General features: G+C 37.4%; 2 protein-coding genes across 4 annotated transcripts in view; both read right to left on the bottom strand.

The window, feature by feature from the left end:
* Nucleotides 1-832: 832 nt before the first annotated feature.
* Nucleotides 833-15882, bottom strand: ildr1b (immunoglobulin-like domain containing receptor 1b). Its single transcript, XM_036582061.1, has 8 exons — nt 15150-15882; nt 10168-10338; nt 8070-8219; nt 7610-7729; nt 6858-7004; nt 5515-5640; nt 4528-5375; nt 833-2837 (listed from the first exon to the last, which is right to left on the bottom strand). The coding sequence occupies exons 1-8, from the start codon at nt 15202-15204 to the stop codon at nt 2799-2801; spliced, it is 1656 nt and encodes a 551-aa protein (XP_036437954.1). The 5' UTR covers nt 15205-15882; the 3' UTR covers nt 833-2798.
* A 1782-nt stretch (nt 15883-17664) lies between these two features.
* Nucleotides 17665-19426, bottom strand: part of ildr2 (immunoglobulin-like domain containing receptor 2) — a 29639-nt gene continuing 27877 nt past the window's right edge. For all 3 annotated transcript variants that reach the window (XM_036581761.1, XM_036581848.1, XM_036581931.1), the window contains one exon: nt 17665-19370. In XM_036581761.1, the coding sequence (XP_036437654.1) occupies nt 19335-19370 (36 nt within the window). In that variant the 3' untranslated portion in view covers nt 17665-19334. The remainder of the gene's footprint in view (nt 19371-19426) is intronic.

Here is a 19426-nt window from a genome sequence, read left to right as displayed (position 1 = left end):
GAACCATTTTTGGTGCTATATAGAACCATTTTCAAAAAGGGTCTATATAGAACTATATACAACATAATCTGAAGAACCTTTTCACCATGCAAAGAACCATTTAAGCATCAACTGGTTCTAAATAGAACCATTCCCTTTACTAAAGGTCAACTGAAGAACCATCGTTAAGAGTGTAGCAGCTCTGTTAGTGAGAACAGTGTAGAATTTGTGGTGAAGAACTGTAGCCATAGCATGAGACGGTCTGATGGTTTTAACATTTTCTCTGAGTAATTAAAAAACCCATCACGTCCATTTTCCTTGCTTTTTTTTCATGAAGGCTCATTGTGCTGTTTTATTTACCAAAAACAGTCCTACTTCATTTTTTCATGACAATTTTAAACCTCTCTTTATCTGTTAAACATAAAGTCTATTTTTGTCACTATGCCCTTAGATATATGTAAATTATCTCTGATCTGATTGGCTGCACTGCATAGTATCTAACTGAATAAGACAGCCAGGCTGAAACACTCCTTATAATGTCAATGTCAATGGGTGGAGCGAAATTGTTGAGGGTTGAATATGTGGATATAGGTGTGTAGGCGGGGATATCAGTTTTCATGACATCACAAGAACAAACAACAACAAACGTCAATGTTTACGTAATGCATCAAACTTATATTTTTAAATAAAAAAGCAAATTTGGTTTTCCATGATGTGGTCCTTTAAAATTGTTTCTACAAAAGTGGCACAAATGAGACACTAGAAGTGATTTCTTCTCACTAACGTTCATGTTTTCCTTGAAAAGGAGGAGGAGAAAACCTGTCAAGTTTGAAAAAACAACTCAACTCTACCATGGTGGTTCCAAATTTGTTTATTACTAGTCACAGATATTGTCATTAAAAAAGACTGAAAGTAAGCACACACAAATGTGCCACACAACTATACTTCATATGCAGCCAAAGCCAGACTGCTGTACCCAGCAAAATATGTGCAAAATTAGTTGAACAGCATGTCTGAAACACAAAATGACTCCACTGTCAAGGAGCCAAAGGAAACTGAAGCACAGGCTGAGGAATATTACCCAGGGCTTGTGCCGACTCGCACGTCCCTTTTTAATATTTGGGATGTACACAGGCTTCATTTTGTTACCACGGAGTCTGAATTTGGCCACACAAACGTATGTATTCATGTGCAGATTTAAATGACCTCTAAATTCCTTCACAGCTGACTCAAGCCTCCACTTTCATTCTCTGACACAAGCTGCCTTGCTTATAAGCATACACAACACACAAATCATCCCCTTTTTATCCACATTGTTACTTTTGTATCCCAGTGGAGCAAGAGAAACTGATGAGGAGGATTTACAGAAAGAAGAGAGAAACGTAATAAATGGAAAGTGAATGTAAGGCTGCAGAAAAGTTGAGGGGGAAGTTAAATGGGCCCAGTTTGCAGACTTGAGTACTACTGGAGAATGAGGAGTACAAGACCACACATATGTGAGGGGTATTTCACAAAGCAAGAGTTGTCAGTTGGTCTGTCCAACAGGAGAAGAGCTAAGGAACATTCCTATTGGACAATCCTCAACTTCAGACTTAATTTACCCAGCTTACTGAGAAATCCTACTTTGTGAAATGCCACCGGGGTCTGAAGGACACTCATAATAAGGAAGTCAGGGGAAATGTAAAGAGAAATGTAAGGCATACGTTAGAGGGGAATTCCACCAGTTTTTCAAAACTTCTATATCATTAAAGGGTTAAAATGTAAACATAGTTATTTGGGGTGGTCTGATGTGGATTACTCCGTTCTACTTAAACTCGCCAAGTCAGAACTGTTCGCAGTGGTGGTAACCAGACATCTGAAGTGCTTAATCCCCCGAAAAAATCGACCTTACAGAAAGTTATTACATGAAATGGTTGCGAATACACTGCCTGATGCCTGAGACATTGATTTATGATAATATGGTGTTGGCCTAAAACTTTTTTTTTCTAATCCATTCATGGTGGAGAAGTGAATGCAGGACATTTTAAGGGAATACAGTAACAAAAGAAAACATATTTTTCAGATTTTCCAATTTTGCAAAAACATTTTTTTATATGGCATTCAAGGCAGAGAGGTACATGCAGGGTGTTGCATGACAAAATAGTACTCAAAGAAAACGTTTTTTTTCAGATGTACTACTATTTTACCATTATCAACATTACATATGAAAAGTCATAAAACGTGTATATGACTATATTTGTGTTGATGACATTGCAATCTCTGGTTCCTAGTCAGTAAGTTTTTACAAACCATTCTAAAGGACTTTATACATTTCAGTGTATGCTATATAACAGTCTCAGTTACTGAGTTAATGAGAAATGTTGAAAAATGGGTGGGATTTCCATTAAATAAATGTGTGCATGTAGTCTTCCTTCATATCAAAGACAAAAAACCCACCACCAAACTGAACACAAAACAGATACATGTAAACACAACAAATCTACACTGAAATTGAATCATAGCTTTTTGGGATATAATTATTTCATATAAAATATTAGCACTGCCTGACTTGACAGCACTCAAACTGTAAAAGCAAACAAACAAAATCTAAAAATACAAAACATTTTTAAAAAATATAACAAGGCAGGAAAATCTATGAATTTTAAAATTACAAAACTGTTTTAAAACTATCATCCTCTTCTACCACTGGCCTAAGGCTGTTCACTCTTTGACAGTGACTTTCTACAGAAAACTCTGGAATCCCTCCCATTTACTGAAACTTGGTCATTCTAATTTAAGAAGAAGCTGGGTGAAAATGCAGGATTAGGCAGTACAACGCTTCAGATCACAACACTGACGCCACTGCGAGAGCTCTTATCCTGAGAGAGAGAGAGAGAGAGAGAGAGAGAGAGAAAGGAGGAGGGGAGTAGTGAATGGGCAAAGAAAGAGAAAACCAAACAAGGGTGAAGAGCATTTGAGAGGTTGTTCAGGAACATGAATGACAAAAATGAACCTATAGCTAACTGAAAAATTCATGCTTTAAAAATGTATTATCCTTTCTGAAGGCTATGTTTTTACCTCACTGCACTCTGTTTATGCAAATCTTGTAGAAGTGACATTATCAGCCACTGGCCCTTATTTATCAAAGCTGCATGAAAAGAGTGCAGATTTGACCACCTTTAATGAAATATGAACTACTGTACATCTGATTCACGAAACTTTCATGTAACATGGAAACAAGCAAGTTCAGGAAAAAAACAAACCACAGCCTACCAGCACCTCATTTACATATCATTAACATGAAGCATGCCCTCATTCATGCAGATGTGCTGCCCCTACTGACCAAACTTTATAGTGTTAAAATTATAATGACTTAAAAGAACGAAATGTGAAATACACAAAAGTTAAAATAGTACAATCATATGTTTGTGAAGTGTGATTATTTTTCTAATATAACATTTAAACATACTGTTTATTTTTAGGCAGAGTCAGTAGTATAAAACAAAAGCACAGTGTAATATGTCTAAGTGAAACACGGAATAGTTGCAGTATTCATTTTTACCACTGTGCATGTAAAATAAGTGAATCCACTTTTGTACTGGATTCCCATGAGCACAAATGATTAGTACTGTTATTTTACATTTTAAGTCTTAGTCTTGGTTAGTTAATAAAATATCAAGCATTTTTCCAGGTTAAAACTATTATGCTCAAATTTACACACCCTACTGTCAGATGTTATTTTAATCATACAAATACACCAAGGTCAAATTGATGAATAACAAAACTGTTGGTAAAATTTGCATGCGCTCATTTATGATCAGATTCGACCATACACAACTTGGATGAATACGGGCCACTGTCTACAACTTGCAGCAGTGAGACACATTTTCAGAAGTTAACAAGTGACTTAAATTCCTGCAAGGTTCAACTACTTTAAAGTGGTAAATCACAAAAACACAACAGCCACTATCTGTAATGCCAGGGTTTCGACTGTGGCCTTTTGTTAAAATTCAGTTAAACTAGCATCTAAAATTGTAACTATGCAGTATAGAGTTAATTTTGTACCAAAGGTTTTAAATGAAATAACAAACAAAACATTAAGTATCAAAATGTTAACAATGTTCTTTTGCTTCTGGAATCACTCCGTTGCTTCTGGTCAACTGACCTTGGATTGGTAATTCTGCTAACCTTTGGCCCTGCCCACTACATCGTGATATGATCCCACTGTACCAAGTGAAGTATTGTACAGATACATCTGGTTTTTTAAAATAATCGGACAGTACATTAATGCACTCTGTACCTTGTGTTCCACCATGTAGGGGGCATCCTGCTTTTCACAATGTGGGAGTAGGCACTTAAAGTGAACTCAAGACTCCCCAGCCCATTAAACAAGAGCAGCAAAGCAAAAGAATTTTAACTGTTAAAAACGAACTTTTACTGATTTTAATGTACTTGATGTGTGCACTTGTGGCTGCATTATCCACAAAAATATACATACAGGACCAACCACTGGTGTGGGAGGTTGTCAATCTTAAAAACTTCATCAGAACATCCTTATTAGATTCTTACCGAGTTGGTCCTCCTGCTGTGGCCAGGCTGGATCTCGATGGAGGAGTAGCTGGGTGGTTTTTCAGGCCAGCCTCTGTCTCGTGAACTTATGGCTCCTCTGTGACTGTCCTCCTCTGAGCTCCAGGAGCCACGACGAGGATTTGCCCGTTGCAGCTCCTCTATCAGCTCGTCTTTGCTGCGTGCTCGTGGGCGTGAGGGACGCTCCCCACCTGAACCTCCCCTGCGTCCCTTTGATCCCCGGCCCCGTCTGTCGTCCCAGTCTGAGTCGTCACTATGACTGCGCAGGATCCCGCGCCGTGATGACCCAGGATCCCGCTGTGAGTCATCATGGTAATGGCCCGTACGGTTTGAGCTGCTGCTGGACTGGCTGGAGAAGCGTAGTACCCCACGGTTATCCCTTGGGGCTCTGCGAGAGGTCAGGCTTGGGGCTCGGCCCACAATGGGGGGCAGCTGGATGACCCTGCGCTCCACGCCATGCACACCCATCTCATCCAGGGCTGAGAGCATGCTGGGAGGCCCGGGGGTGAAGGGTACAGCCTGTGTTAGTGGCTGTGTGGGCTGTACAGGCTGTGGTGGAAGGGCTATTTGCTGATGAGGCAGAGCCTGAAGAGGAGCCACCACATACTGAGGCTGAGTCTGGAGAAGTGGAGCTTCCATCCCCCTCACCTGATTCTCCAGGAAGTCCAGCATCTGGTTGGTGCCATGCACACTACCCTGCATACTCCCACGCATGCTGCCATTGGCTTGGACTCCATGTGGAAGTACTATAGGTGGCCCAGGTTGGGGTGAAGGGATAACCATCGGCCCCATTGGCATATTGTGTTTAGACGGGTACTCAGAAAAAGAACCTGTGAGTTGAATATTTGTAAAAATTATAAACAGAATCAATGTACACACGGACTGTGAATGAAGCACCATTTGTCTTACTCTATACAGGATCTTAAAACAGCTATAAGTAAGATACATTAGCAAGGTTGTGTTATGGACCTGAGTACAGCAAAGGGTTCGCCTGAGAGGATCCATTAGAGCCAATGGGAGAATAGATGGGCTGGCCATGGAGCCAAGGAGCCATGGCTTTCTGAGCGTCACGCATCATCCTGTGTTGCATCACCACTAAAAGAAAAACAAAAGAAAGAAAGAAATAAAAAAAAAAAGGAAGAAAAGAAGTACATTTTGATTCATTAATATACAATTCATTAAGATTTCCTTTATACATTATACATTTTGTGAAGTTTCACTTTTACTATAAAAATAAACAAATAATAAAGCAATAGGCAATTAAATTTTTATCATGGTTAAAGGGTGTTGTTACGCACGACTCGAAGCGGAACTGTGACCAAATACAATGTGATAAAATACACCACTCTTCAATAAAAACGTATTATTATGAATTCTATTACAAATTGCAACAAATAATTATTGCACCAAGCAATGTAGTTCACTAACAGTAAACAACAACTGCCAAACAACTAGCCTTGTGGGTCCAGATGTGGTCTCTTAAAAAGAATTTCTGTGGACAACCATGAGAAAATATGGGCGAAATGACGGTGGTAACATTAACTTATTAGGGTGGGTATGAGTATGACATTTCTACACCAATCCAACATCTCATGATGGTTGAGCCCATAGTAGGAGGTGATGGTGCACCTTTCAACATTTTCTCGTTAGTCCATGGATGTAAGTTAGCATGGCTGAAAAGTCCTCAAAATACACCTAGATGTGTGTCGCATGCGCAGAGAACGCATTACATGCAGTAAAAATAAATATTACTTCTTGTAAGGAAAAAACTCTCCCTTAGCCAACTATAGTGTTTTGCTTGTGTTATCCTTTGCACCAGATGTTAAAAAACCAAGACCAGAGGAATTCATGGTGGGTTTTAGAGGGGGGCATACCCTTGTTTGTGGTAGATTTTGCCACAACTCTGCACCAAAATTTAACAAGTTGTCCCCAAATGTGCATTCTTGCTAAGAGATTACATCCGACCTAACAAACCTACCAAACAACATGACAGCCAAGGATTATTCCAAAAACAGCACAATGACTTAACAACTTTGTGCATTAATACAGAATTAGACTATGTGTAGTCATATGTGTGAATGGAGTACTTTACAATTATATTTTTGAACGTGGCTCAGCCAATGAGATCTTAGAACTGGGACTATCCGTTTTATAACATGGATTTTCATCCTTACACTTTACAAAGCAGAAGTGTTGTATATTGAACTTTCCTGCAGTCTGACATCAAACTGGCTAGGCCACTAAGTGCTGATGGAAACTGCAGAGTAAGCAGACAAGTACTGGTGGGGGTGCAGGCTGATTAGTTTATTTACTTTTCTCTGGGCAACAGCACGTCTTGGGACAGCAGGGGCAGCGTACATAGCAGCAGCATTTCTGAGGACAGCACTGACAGCAGCAGACACCGAAGAGTATGATCAGCAGCAATGCCCCAATGATGATCAACAGCACCGTCAACCAGTCTGAGGGAAGGAGAGATGACATAGTATTACATTCTATTCGGCAATAATCTGTGCTTATTAACAAGTGTTTAACCTCAATATTTGAAGTGAACCTGAATTCAGAGGGTCCACCTCTTGCTCATACGTTAGGCAGTTATACTTGCACACAAGTTTATTTTAACAATAACCTGAACTCTTTTTTATGACACTCTCTTGCCTTTTGCTGTGAAAATACAAGCAAAGTGATTCTTTTTTTACTTAAACATAAGTTTATTTTTATTTTTTATCTTTGGCTTTTCTGCAAAACAAATTTTGCCGACTGTCAGAGTCTGATTTCAAATTTTGTTTTAGAATGCCTGCTGTTCACAATCCAATCAAATCCTGAAGGATAAAATCCTGTCCCGCCCACAATCATTTCCCGCCTGTCATGTTAAGGAAAAACAGTGTGTTTTAAATTTCCAATTCACAGTGACTTTAAGCTGACATGTCAATACGCAACAGTTAGTGGATGGTCAGTTATTGTGTTGCCATTTAAGCTTGAATCATCACTACAAATCAGAACTATGTTCTAAGATATGAACAAAATAAGGTTACAACTAATTGTAAGCGAGTATTGGGCTTCTTACGGTATACAATGAGCTTGATTTCCTTATCAGAGTCTCCTATGGTGTCTCCAGCTGCATCAATGGAGCAGAAGTACATGCCATTGTCCCACCACATGACCTCAGTGATGACCAGATCTGCTTCTGTAAATAAGCGCAATTACACTAAATAAACTCAACTGACCGTGCAGGAGCACATTATAATTTAACTTAATTATAAGTTAACGGAAGAAAGCAGAAACACATGCACATTTGTTTTGTTTTTCCATTTTGATGAAAGTGATGGTTCAGCCTAAAATCAAATTTACACAATTTTAGCCTAAAACAGGCCTTAGTTAACTGGCTACATTTAGGGTTTGGAGAAAATTGTGTCAATAGTTTTTTTGTTTTTTTTTGGTGGATTGTAGATATTTGTCATGTTTTTGTAGATTAAGAAAAGAGTTATCAGTATTTGTTTAAATGCTTTGGTCAGCACTGAGCTCACTGTTTTGGATGGTGATCTTGCGTTCTCGATAATCTGCCCCCAGTATGGGTTCATTAATGCCTCTCTTCTGGATGACCGTGCGGACAGTGCGTTGCCGATCAGGGCAGTCGTTGGCTGGGTCCTGTCCCAGAGTCAGAGCCGCTTGGTACGCTGAACAGAGACAGAGAACATTCACAATTAACTCACTGACTTTACATTACAGTAATATTAAAATGAAATTCAGGGACTACAGCTGTTCATTTACATGTCCACAGACTGAATATTTACATGCAGGTGGTTGACATAACATCCATTTTTTTTTACTCCAAACTGAATAAAATGAAGACAGTATATTCTTTGTAAATAGTATAATATGGAGCAGATTAAGTGCTTTTTCTAAAACCGTTTTTTTTTTCAGCAAATGGCCCAACGTCCTCTGCTGTGACCTGCACAGTGCTGTACTAATGGTTTAAGGCACCTGAAAAAAATCTATATTAAAAGCTATTCATCTGGTCAGTAAGTGTTTATTTGCTCAGAAAAACACAATAATAAAATAACTACAAACAGTATTAATATAAGAAGTAAAGGTTTTACGCATGTCAAGGTGTTTGTTTAACTATTATATTATATTTAACACATCCACGTGTTGGCTGGGAGCATTAAGGAGAAATCTAGAGCTAAAATTTGTTCTTCAAACTAGCTCGATTTCAATAAAAAAACCAATATTACTACTTTTTACTGTGCTTTTTTGTTTTTATTCTAATGTTATATAGTATAACTATAAACACACTTGCTGCCTGGATGAATGGTTTTAAACAATTTGCTTAGGTGCCTTAGAAGACTTTCACAGTACGTGTGTGAACTTTGCTCGTTTGAACTTAAATTTAAAAATATTACAGAAGGGTCTATTTTATGAAACTAACATATAATACTTAAAATCACTGGAGACTATTAAATTTTGTCTTACAAATTGATGTCCCCTGCTATAACTTCTTTAATATTAATTATTATTAATATACATGTATCAGCATTAAAAAAATCAAATATTGTATTGTTCCCATTGCTGTTTTGTTGGCTTTAAAAAGTAATCCTGACCATTAACAGCATTTAAGTATATAAACATATAAATTTGTAGGTCTTTTTGAATTGTTAAAATTGTCACTAATGCTACTTTGTATGATATTTTGACGTTCTGTTTGTGTAACTTAAATGAAATAATCAATTATCATTATAAAGCACCTGAGCTTTGTTTTCATACGTGACACATTGTCCTGTTGTGTGTAAACAAGTAAACAACAATTTCTGTCACATACAAAACAATATATGTGTAAGTGTAATTTCAAGTTATACTAAGTTTATAAATAAACCTTTACTTATGGCTGACTAAAAAGCAGTCTTTGGTCAACTTTTCTTTTAAAAATAACATGATTTTATTATTTTAAATTAATAATAAATAAATGATTAAAAAAAAGTTTGTATTACACTGAAATACATATTTTATTAAGATCGCTAGATTGATGAAAAGGAAAGGATGAAATTAGAATGGTAATTTCAGACATTACACATATAAAAATATAATTAAATTGACAGTGGACCTCATTCACAAATATCTTTCTAGGTTTTTCCTTAAATGTGTTCTTGAGAAAGGTCCTAAGAAAAAGTCTACATCAGATTCATGACGTGTTCTTAAACCACAGAATTGTTCACACCTTTGTGCTCGAATGAGTGTAGATTCTGTTCTTTCTTAAGAATAAATCCCAGAAAAGAAAACATTGATGAATGTCAGAATCTTTGTGAAAACTATGTAAGTGGATTTAAAGAAGAAATTTAATCTTAAACGAGGAACGAGGCCCATTGACCTCAATAGGTCCTGAATAATTAGACTGCAAATGTTTGAGTTGGACAATGTTTACCCATGTGTCTGTTCAGCTTACTGATATAGACTGAAATTAATAATGTAGATAATCAGTGTCTGTTAACTTACAAAAGCAAATAAAGGCCAGTCTCACTGTTACATATACAATCCAAAACCAGTCAGGAAAGGAAAGGAAGTTAAAGATAATTAAAAATGCTGCACCGCATGTTCTCTGGAATTGCTCAGATCCTCATTAAAGTGTACCTGTTGAGTAATACTGCAACACTGGGTCCAAGCAGAAGGACTTGTAGCGCCATGTAACCAGCACATCCTGTTGGTTGGCTGAAGTCGAGTAATCACAACGCAGGATGATAGAGGCAAACAGAGTTGTGCTTCTCTCTGTGTAAGGAACTGTTACCTGGATGGCAAGCAGTTCTAAAAAGTACAGACAAAGCAAAGACAGTTTCAAAGCTCAGAAACAAAACATATTTTATATATTGGCCTGTAATACATTTTTCAATGGCAGAGTTGAACCTTTGGATAATGATGGAGCATACAAATAAATAAACATACACTAAAAATACAGCTCTAAAAACAAACATGACGACTGTAATTGTATGTGACGGGTAGTAATCGTTTATTAACACAGAACAAAAAGGTTGAATAAATGTTGGCAGCAATCCTGTAACAATAACCAATTCTTCATTTGCTCTGGGTGATTCCAGAGCTCTACTGCACATCAAATCATGTCCACCTGATTCTGACATTCAGATGCTCTTGGAGGCTTGTTTAGCTGAATGAGAGAGACAATTCATGAAGCTTTACAGTACAGAAGTGCTGGTCTAGGATCTGATTTCTCTCTTATTTACCATGATCCCGCTGACAGAAACAGGCCCTAGATCAGACCTCCTATTCTGAGAAGCTTTATGAATACAGGGCCTGTTCTGTTAAATTAGGACTTTGTAAATACTTAAAAGCAAGTCAATGTCAGGGACTCCTACCAACGAGGACCACGTAGACTGTAAGAGGAACAGTACATCATTGTAAACTACTGAAATAATGGAATTTTCTGTAGCCTCAGCAAATTAACTCAAGTGTAAAATAAATATTTACTTGCCTGTATTGTGGTATTTACTAGACTTAAAAAGTTTGCCAATCACTTGTAATTTTTGGAATTGCAGTTATTCTATTCCATTTTAATTATACAATGTAGATAGAAATACTATAAGCTAAGCAGCATTACAAGATGTAATACAACATGTTTTTTTTCAATATTTCCAGTTATTTTAGAACAGCAAGCAGTTTAAATGACATTAGAGATGAAACGGTTACCGGTTTCACGGTAAACCGCGGTAAAATTAATGACGGTTAATAGTACCGTTTGTACTTTAAAGTATCGTTAAAACTGCGGTTGATTACCGTGGTGTGAAAAACTGGCTGTACAGAGTCAAACAAAGGCAGAATCATCTCTCAGACGCAGCTCTGTGTGTGTGTAGAGGGGAAGGGGGAGGGGGAGAGAGGGAGAGGGAGAGGGAGAGAAGGGAGAACATGGCGGAATGTAGTGACAGAGATTTGGAGATATTTCAGCCTTCTAAGAAGACCAAGTCTGACGTTTGGTCATATTTTGGGTTTTATAAGGATGCAGAAGGAAAGTTAATTGAAGATGACCACCCTGTCTGCAGAACAGGCCGAAAGAAAATAGCGGCGAAAGGGGGCAACAAATCAAACCTTACGAGTCATCTTCGCGACCACCACCCGCTACTTTTTAGAGAATGCAAGGTTAACTTTAACGTAGAAGTCTGTGGAGACTTCGAAATAGAAGAAATGTCATGGTTTGTGTGGTTTAACTTATGCTTATGGTTCGTTAATAATATAAAATGAAAAATATGAAAAAAAAAAAACAATCGGTGAATCAACTGTGAATCAAAACTAAAGCTTTTAACACATTTCTGTGGAGCAGAGTCTCCAAAATGAGCTCTGATTTAAGAGTCACACAAGCTCTGGAACGAGGCGCTGCAAAAGTTCAATCTGCACAGCTTCCCTTTCTCGCCTCGCTTGCAGTGTTTACTGTCTGAGAAGAGAATAACACCATCTCAAATCACTCTGTGTCCCCTACGTAGTGCGCTACTGTTCAAACATGAATGTTGTTAATGTTGATTATAGATGACTTAGTCGAGCATTTCATGCACTCTTTGGGTGAAGGATTTGCTATTTCATGATCCATGAAGTGCACTACATAGGGACCTCGCGAGTAAACGCTGTGCCGCTTTTAGGAAAAGCAGAGTTTCAGAGATTAAACTTCAGGAGTGTTTCTGCTGCAGCTCAGATGCGCGTTAATGTTAAGTTATGTTTTAGTTTTAAAATGCTTTTAGAGAAGCAGCTCCACAGGTTAAGACACGCTGTGTGAGTTCTACACTGTCTGCAGCTCACAGCGCGGTCACGCAGTTCCTCTGTGATTTTGGCTGTTTTTCCTGGTGCGCTGTATTGATTAGGGGTTCAGCGCCACAACGGCACAATAATGCTGCAGTTGCAGTTCGGACAGAAATCCCCCGAGTGCAACACTTCTTAGAAGTAGTAATTTTCCATTAAGACCCACCTCAGAGTTGGTCTAGATTTAATTCTCTATGCAGGGAAATCCCTAGTTATTATAATTAATAATAATAATAATAATAATAATAATAATAACAGTAATAATAATAGTAATAACAATAGTAGTAATAATAATAATAATAATAATAATAACAGTAATAATAATACATTTGCTATTCTTTTGTTTACAGAGTATTACAAGTATTGTAAGTAATACAAAAGTAATATTACAAATATATTGACTATATTTTTTAATGTTTATGCAAAGAAAAAGTGCATATTGCTGCCAATTCTATTTGTGTTAATATAAAAGTTGGTGAAACGAGTTTCAGTTTGCGTATCAGTATTTATTTATTTATTTATTTTACTTTTCAACACATTTGAACAATATCGCAATAATACCGATAATCGTGATAATTTTGGTCATGACAATCGTGATATGAAATTCTAATATCGTTTCATCTCTAAATGACATACAGTAATTATTAATATTTAGTAATTCCTTGATAAGTTATCTTCAAGATTTGACCATCACGTTTCATATAAGTGGCATTCTGGGTGTTAATTTTATTATAACTTCATTCTCAATGTTATACAGCTTTCTCAGTCAAAATCATCTACAGCTCGTTCGTCATTCTGGACATGTCTAACGTTTCTTCATTTTTCTTCACCTACTAATTAGCTGAAATCTGTAAAGTTGTACAGTATAAACATCATTAGCATCAACAGAGCTGATTCATACATTTATCTGCATTTTTTTTTAAATTGAAAACCATAATCTCAAACTTTTGTGTTGTAATTCCAAAAGTTTGAACACTAGTGCACAGTACTGAGCAGATGTCAGAGACCACCTTTGAATCATTTCATTTCCATTAAAACAGCCATTAAACAGACATTACTCATTTTTCAGTGTCAGGAAAAAAAATGAGAAAACATATTTAACTCTTTTTACAAATATAATTTACAGAGATGCTTCAAGAACTACAAGCTCACTAGATTTTAATTAAAAAAAGCCACTCATTACTTTTTACTGTTTTTTTTGTTTTTATTCTAATGTTATATAGTTATATATACACAACACTAGAAACACACATGCTGCCCAGCTGAATGTTTTGCTTAGGTGCAAAGATTTGTCACAGTATGAGTATTACATATAGATTTTGTTCAGTAATTCGTGTGCCCTCTCTTTCCCTTTATTACAGCTTCCATTCTTTTCAGGAGACTGGCCTTCAGTTTTTTAAAGAAATCTGCAGGGATATTTTTTTACACTTTCAAAGTTCAGTCTTAGAAGTTGGTTGCATTTTATGCTTCTCCCCATCTATATAATCCTAATTACAAAACTACGGACTTATCAGTCTTTAAATCCTTATTCCACATCTCCAGTGCCCAGTTTCAGTGTTCTACTGCACATTTTCTTCTTTGTTTGCCTGTTTCTTTTTCTCAGTAAGAGCTTCTCGATCCTTTCAGACTCATAGTGTTGAGTTGTCTTCTCATAGTGGAAGGATGGACAGAAACACCTGTGGATTTTTTCAGATCTGAAGCAAGAATGGAGCTTGATTTTCTCCTCTTTCTCTCAAAGGTGAAAGTTTTAAGTGCTGTTTATCTAATGGTGACAGTTGGTGCTGTATCAGGTCTCTCATGTCTGTTAAGAGTCCCATTTTCTCTGTATCTTTCACTTCTTTTTTAATCCAGTTCTGAAAACACCTAGATTTTCCACCTGTTTTCTTTTGACTTTCCCCTTTCGCTTTGTAACTAGATTATCTTCTATCTAATCTCCTCAGAAATATCTCCTGAAAAAGAATAACTCAATGGCTGTTTTGACCATCAATTAAATCAGTGAAAGGTGGTCTCTGACTTTTCGCAGTACTGCATATAATGTGTTTGTGTGGTTAAACTGGAAAACTTTTTTCTGCAGTAAGATAAGAAGAATGACTACAATGTGGCAGACAGAGATGGTATGTAAACATTCGGCCAGGAACATTAACAGACGAAGGTTAGTAAGAAGAACACAGCCCTTATTTTAGACTATAGGTCAGTTTGTGTACGCTCATATACACACTCAAAAAAGACGGTTCTTCAAGGGTCCTTTAGTACAGGTAATGGTTCTATTTAGAACCATGAGTTCTATATAGAACATTTTCATGATTCTAAGGTTCTTTAGATTGATGGAGAATTGTTGTATATGGTTTTATATAAAAAGGGTTCTTCTATAGTCACAAACTTGCCATCGTAACAATACAAAACCCCCTTTTTGGTGCTATACAGAATCATATACAACACATTAAGAACGATGTAATCACGAAATGGTTCTCTACACAACGCATGGTTCTATATAGAACCACTACTTGTACTTAAAAACCCTTGAAGAACCATCTTAAGTGTGTAGGCTTATGAATATAAGCATACCGGTTTAAAGCTGAGGCTCAGTATTGGGAGCATAAATAAATGAACAGAAGCTATAGAGTGTCTCAGTGTCTGTCACGTGACCATGTTAGATTTAGCATGTTTGCTCCTGTTGGTTTGATAATTAACCTCCTCACAACTACATGCTAAGTTTTATACTGAAACTACAACCTTCAGGGGCTTTTTATAAAACTTTACCCAAGAGTTGGTGGTCTTTATTTGTGTAAATAAGTGGTACTAACGGGTTTGTTTACCTGTGAGGAGAAGACAGCAGAAGAGCGCGGCTACCGACCTCCTCCTCTTCTCCATGGCTGCGTTGCGTCACACGGAAATTTCTGCAGGAATTTTTCATCAAATATCAAGAAATCTGACTGTTCTGCTTCAGTGGGTCATCTGACAGAGGCCCCCTCCATAGTCCAGCGGGGAGGTATTTCGAGTAAACACGCCGTGTCCGTCTCAGAGCTCCACTCTGCTTGGGTACAGGTGTCTCTCACTCTCAGGCCTTCAGCTCCGCTCCGCCCCTCCCCCCACTCTTCGTGACGTCAACGCGAACAGGTGCTCAGCTCCGCGTTTCTTCACTTTCTGCTCTGTGTTTCTTCGGTTTTTAATGCCACGTTCGTTGCATTTCATTCTCTCTGTGACCTGCATCCATCGCTGTACTTCATGGGACGAAGTGCATGAAAGAATTTACGAACTGTAACTTCTGACTCTTCACCACAGGGCGGCGCTGTTCTGTTTGCTAACCTGTTTGGAAATCGAGGCCTCATGCAATGGTGGTCCTCTTTAGTCGACGCGTGGCTGACCGTGCCCACTTTGAATTCGAATCTCTTGGAGATCCTGCCGATCCTCAGAACTTAAAACTTAATTTCCATTAAACTTCATTCCTTTTTACCCTGACTTCCCACAGAGCTCCCTCAGTGTTCACATCACGCTCCTTTGATGAGTGAGGTGTTGTCAGATTAGATTGTAACTGAGCTCTGGAGGGTGAATAGCCTAGATCTCCAGGGGCAGGGCTGGCTGGGCACCCCCTAGTTGTAAAATCTTGACCTGAGATGAGGTCTAGTTATTCTCTGTGAAGTTTAAAACAAGTTAGACCAGTCATATCTGGACTGAACCCACATCCCACATGTTTATAACGCTGCTTTACTCTCTCCATAGCCTGGATATTTTTTCAGGAGCTTTTCTTTAAGTTTTCCTTAAGTTTCTTTAAGTTCCACTCTGTGGAAATGAGCACGATGTGAATGAAAAAAGCTGGGCAAAAGAAAAAATGTCACGGTGACAACAGTCCCATATGGAAGAAAATATATAGATGCATATTAAACATATGTGCAGTCTGTGAGATGTTTTTTAAATATATGTACAAAATGTATATAAATGTGGAAAAATAAGAGAGCAGGCCTTAAGATGGTTGTTGTGTAAAGATTCAAAACTGAAATAAATGATCATTCTTTTTAGTGAAAGTAACCTTGAAACGATAAGATGTCCTGTAGTAAAAACATTCTGGACTGATTTTCACTCCTATATAAAATATGAGGCAGACAATGACAGGACACAGAAATTATGCTAATTTGAACCCTTCTAAAAAACATGTTATGTGATTAATTTAATTACACTTGCACCTCAGTACATATTAACAGGGCAATGGTGTAGAAACAGTCCTGCATTTAAAAATGTTAGTTTACACCAAAAGGCTTATTTGCAGACTCCCTCAGAATGTAAAATCATGAAGGCCCACCACTATCATGTGTTGTATGTAGCTTGCACAGTATTATATTTGCCTATTAAAAGAAAGGTACTGTGCTGAATAGCCTCCAAACAATCAATCAACTAAACAAATACATACATACATAAATAAATAAATAAGTGAGCTGGTGTTTAACTCTAAAAACAGAGCTATGACATAAGTGATATTTAGGGGCAGGACCATGACTGAAAGCCTTACAATCTCACAGCCTATTAATCCCCATCTCTACCTTCCGTTTCACACTACTGTGTAGAAGATGTGGAAGTAGTTGGGAAATGCAAGAACGGCCTATACATTATATAAACCATTAGTGTTTTGTGTGTGTATATGTTTGTTTTGAGTCCCTCTGGTCTGAGATACAGTCATATGCAAAAGTTTGAACACCCCCAGTCAGATTACAATTTTTGTTGCAAATTACTGAGCACATCCTCTATAGGGAACAAACGTATGACTTTTTTCTGCAAATTTTAATGCACTGTTTCTATTACAATATAGAAATACTGAAAAATAAATAAAACATAAAAATGAAATGTGCCATACCTTTTGCACACTAGTTACTATTCAGCACATAAACAGCATTAAATAGTGCAGCAGTGTGTTCTCTGTAGAGGATATGGAACTTCTTTCACCAAAGCATGTATAACTGAACATACTAAAGTGTGAGCAGAGAACACCTGCGAAGGCCAGTGTCAGATAGCTTCCAGCTATTGTAATCTCATTTCCTGATAAAGACTCATGCTTTCCTTTGCAAGGTCCTGTCCAGTTTCCTGCTTTGCTTTGGCTCAGTATTGCTGAATACATGACCTGCTTTTCTGAGCCACGTTTGTATGAACTGCTTTCTCAGTTTACTGCACAGCGTGATTCATCATATATGCTACGAGGTACGATATTTCTTTATAAAGAGGTGTGCGTACATGTAAAATGTGTGTTTAGTAGTTTACACTGATATGAGATAACAAGCATGTGTGTTTTATCGTGAGTACACATTTCTTATCAGCCTTCAAATTTAAACAAATATCACAGCATTAAATAGACAGAAAGTGTTTATATCAAAACAATCATTACTTTAAACAAATGAAATACTCCATGGCACTTTATCAAAACCACAATCACTCAGTGCTGCCCATACAGACCAGCTGATTAACAAAGAAATACAGACTCACTAGTGCAAACATAAAAAAGAATAATACAAAGCAAATAAACAGTATTCAAATACAGTACTTAACCCAAACAAAATATCAAGGCTCTTGAATGGAATTAAAACACAGAGGCATTATGAGGCATTTTCAATTTACGTGGTTTTGTGCACTTGTAGACTGAGCTGAGGGAGGGTCCCCTGCGTCCTCCAGTCAAGGTTCATGAGACACAAACACTGATATGTCCCGAGAAGAGATGAATGAGTGAACTGATGGCTTGGAAGACACCAAAACAGACACAAGCACAGATGGGCGATCTGGTGTCTGTCTCACAAAGCTTAGCCAGATCACTTTAAGCTTAGTTCCATCTAATCCTGGATTTCTGTCTCACAACAGTGGATCACTTTCTACTGGGATACATCACCTTGTCAACTTTGTGTCTTTTTTTAAAAAAATATTGTCTTAGTACACCTATCGTGCTCCAGAGCAGGTTTAATACAAGATTTCAGATATAAACAGCTATTGGACCAATCAGGGCCTTTTCAGGTCCCTTTTTTCATAGTGACATTTGTCATGGAAGCCCATTGATGGCAGATACAAGAGAAAATAAATCACCTATTCCCTTCTCTGTTTCTGGCAGCAGTATGTCAAATTGTTGACTTAATATCTTGAAATGATTTATGTTCATAAAATATTGTATTTGGATCTCGAAATATTGACTTATTTTTTTAAATATTGACTTAGTATCTGGAAACATGGCTTTATTTTCTCAAAATACTGACTCAAAATACTGCCTTATCATCCCAAAATATTGATTTAGTATCTCAAACTGACATTTTCTATAAATATCGACTTAATATCTTGAAATAATGACTTATTTTCTCAAAATATTGACTGTCAAAATGATGGCTAATTTTCTCAAATTGCTGACTATTCCAAAATAATTGCTTATGGTCTCCAAATTTAATAACTTTCTTCAACGTTGTATGAAATAATGAAATTTTAAGAAAATAAGTCATTATTTTAAGGGGAGTGGCCTGCACTAATGGCAACAGCAAAAACATTTGTACCACTATAAATGCTTTACTTTCTACATATTCACACAGTGTGATTTCTTTTTTGAGCTTTGAAAATTAAGCTGCTGGACTCCGCATGTTTCATTCGTAGACATCACGCTTGACATGTATCTGCATAGGCATTAATCATAGCTGGGACAACAGAGAAATTTGTAAACTGGCATTGAAAAAACAGGTTATCTGTGGCTACATTTGTTTGGTTTTGTGAAGCTGAATCCAGTAGTCAGGAACCCTCTTTAAACTGAACGTGCTTTGTGAGACAGACCCCTAAATATGCGGTAGTTTACACCCACACAAACACAGACATAAACACAAATAAACAAATGTAAGATTTTTTTCTCTGTGAATTCCTCTTCATAATACACAACAGGCTCCAGTGTTATTATTTCACAAGGAGTGTTCTGCAGATTGATGCATGCTGCCTTGTTAATAGTATGATGCCAGTCCAGTCTGATCAGCATGGTGAACACCTCTTGAGTGACTTCAAACAATGAGGGAGTCTCTGCTTAGATGACTGGTCTGTTAAAAAACACCAAGAGCCACATATTAGAGACCCCACAGACATGCAGCTAAAG

The sequence above is a fragment of the Colossoma macropomum genome, unplaced genomic scaffold (genome assembly GCF_904425465.1).
Source record: "Colossoma macropomum unplaced genomic scaffold, Colossoma_macropomum, whole genome shotgun sequence".
Lineage (NCBI taxonomy): Eukaryota > Metazoa > Chordata > Actinopteri > Characiformes > Serrasalmidae > Colossoma > Colossoma macropomum.
The sequence above is the reverse complement of the archived record's forward strand: the minus strand, read 5'-3'. Positions and strand labels throughout refer to the sequence as shown.

Bases quoted from the DNA above. Each gene is read 5' to 3' on its own strand.
- ildr1b (XM_036582061.1), bottom strand. From the start codon at position 15,204: ATGGAGAAGAGGAGGAGGTCGGTAGCCGCGCTCTTCTGCTGTCTTCTC. The intron at 10,339-15,149 runs GTAAACAAACCC...TGTACTTTTTAG, and splicing joins CTGCTGTCTTCTCCTCACAG to AACTGCTTGCCATCCAGGTA. The intron at 7,730-8,069 runs GTGAGCTCAGTG...GCTTATTTACAG, and splicing joins CAAGATCACCATCCAAAACA to AAGCAGATCTGGTCATCACT.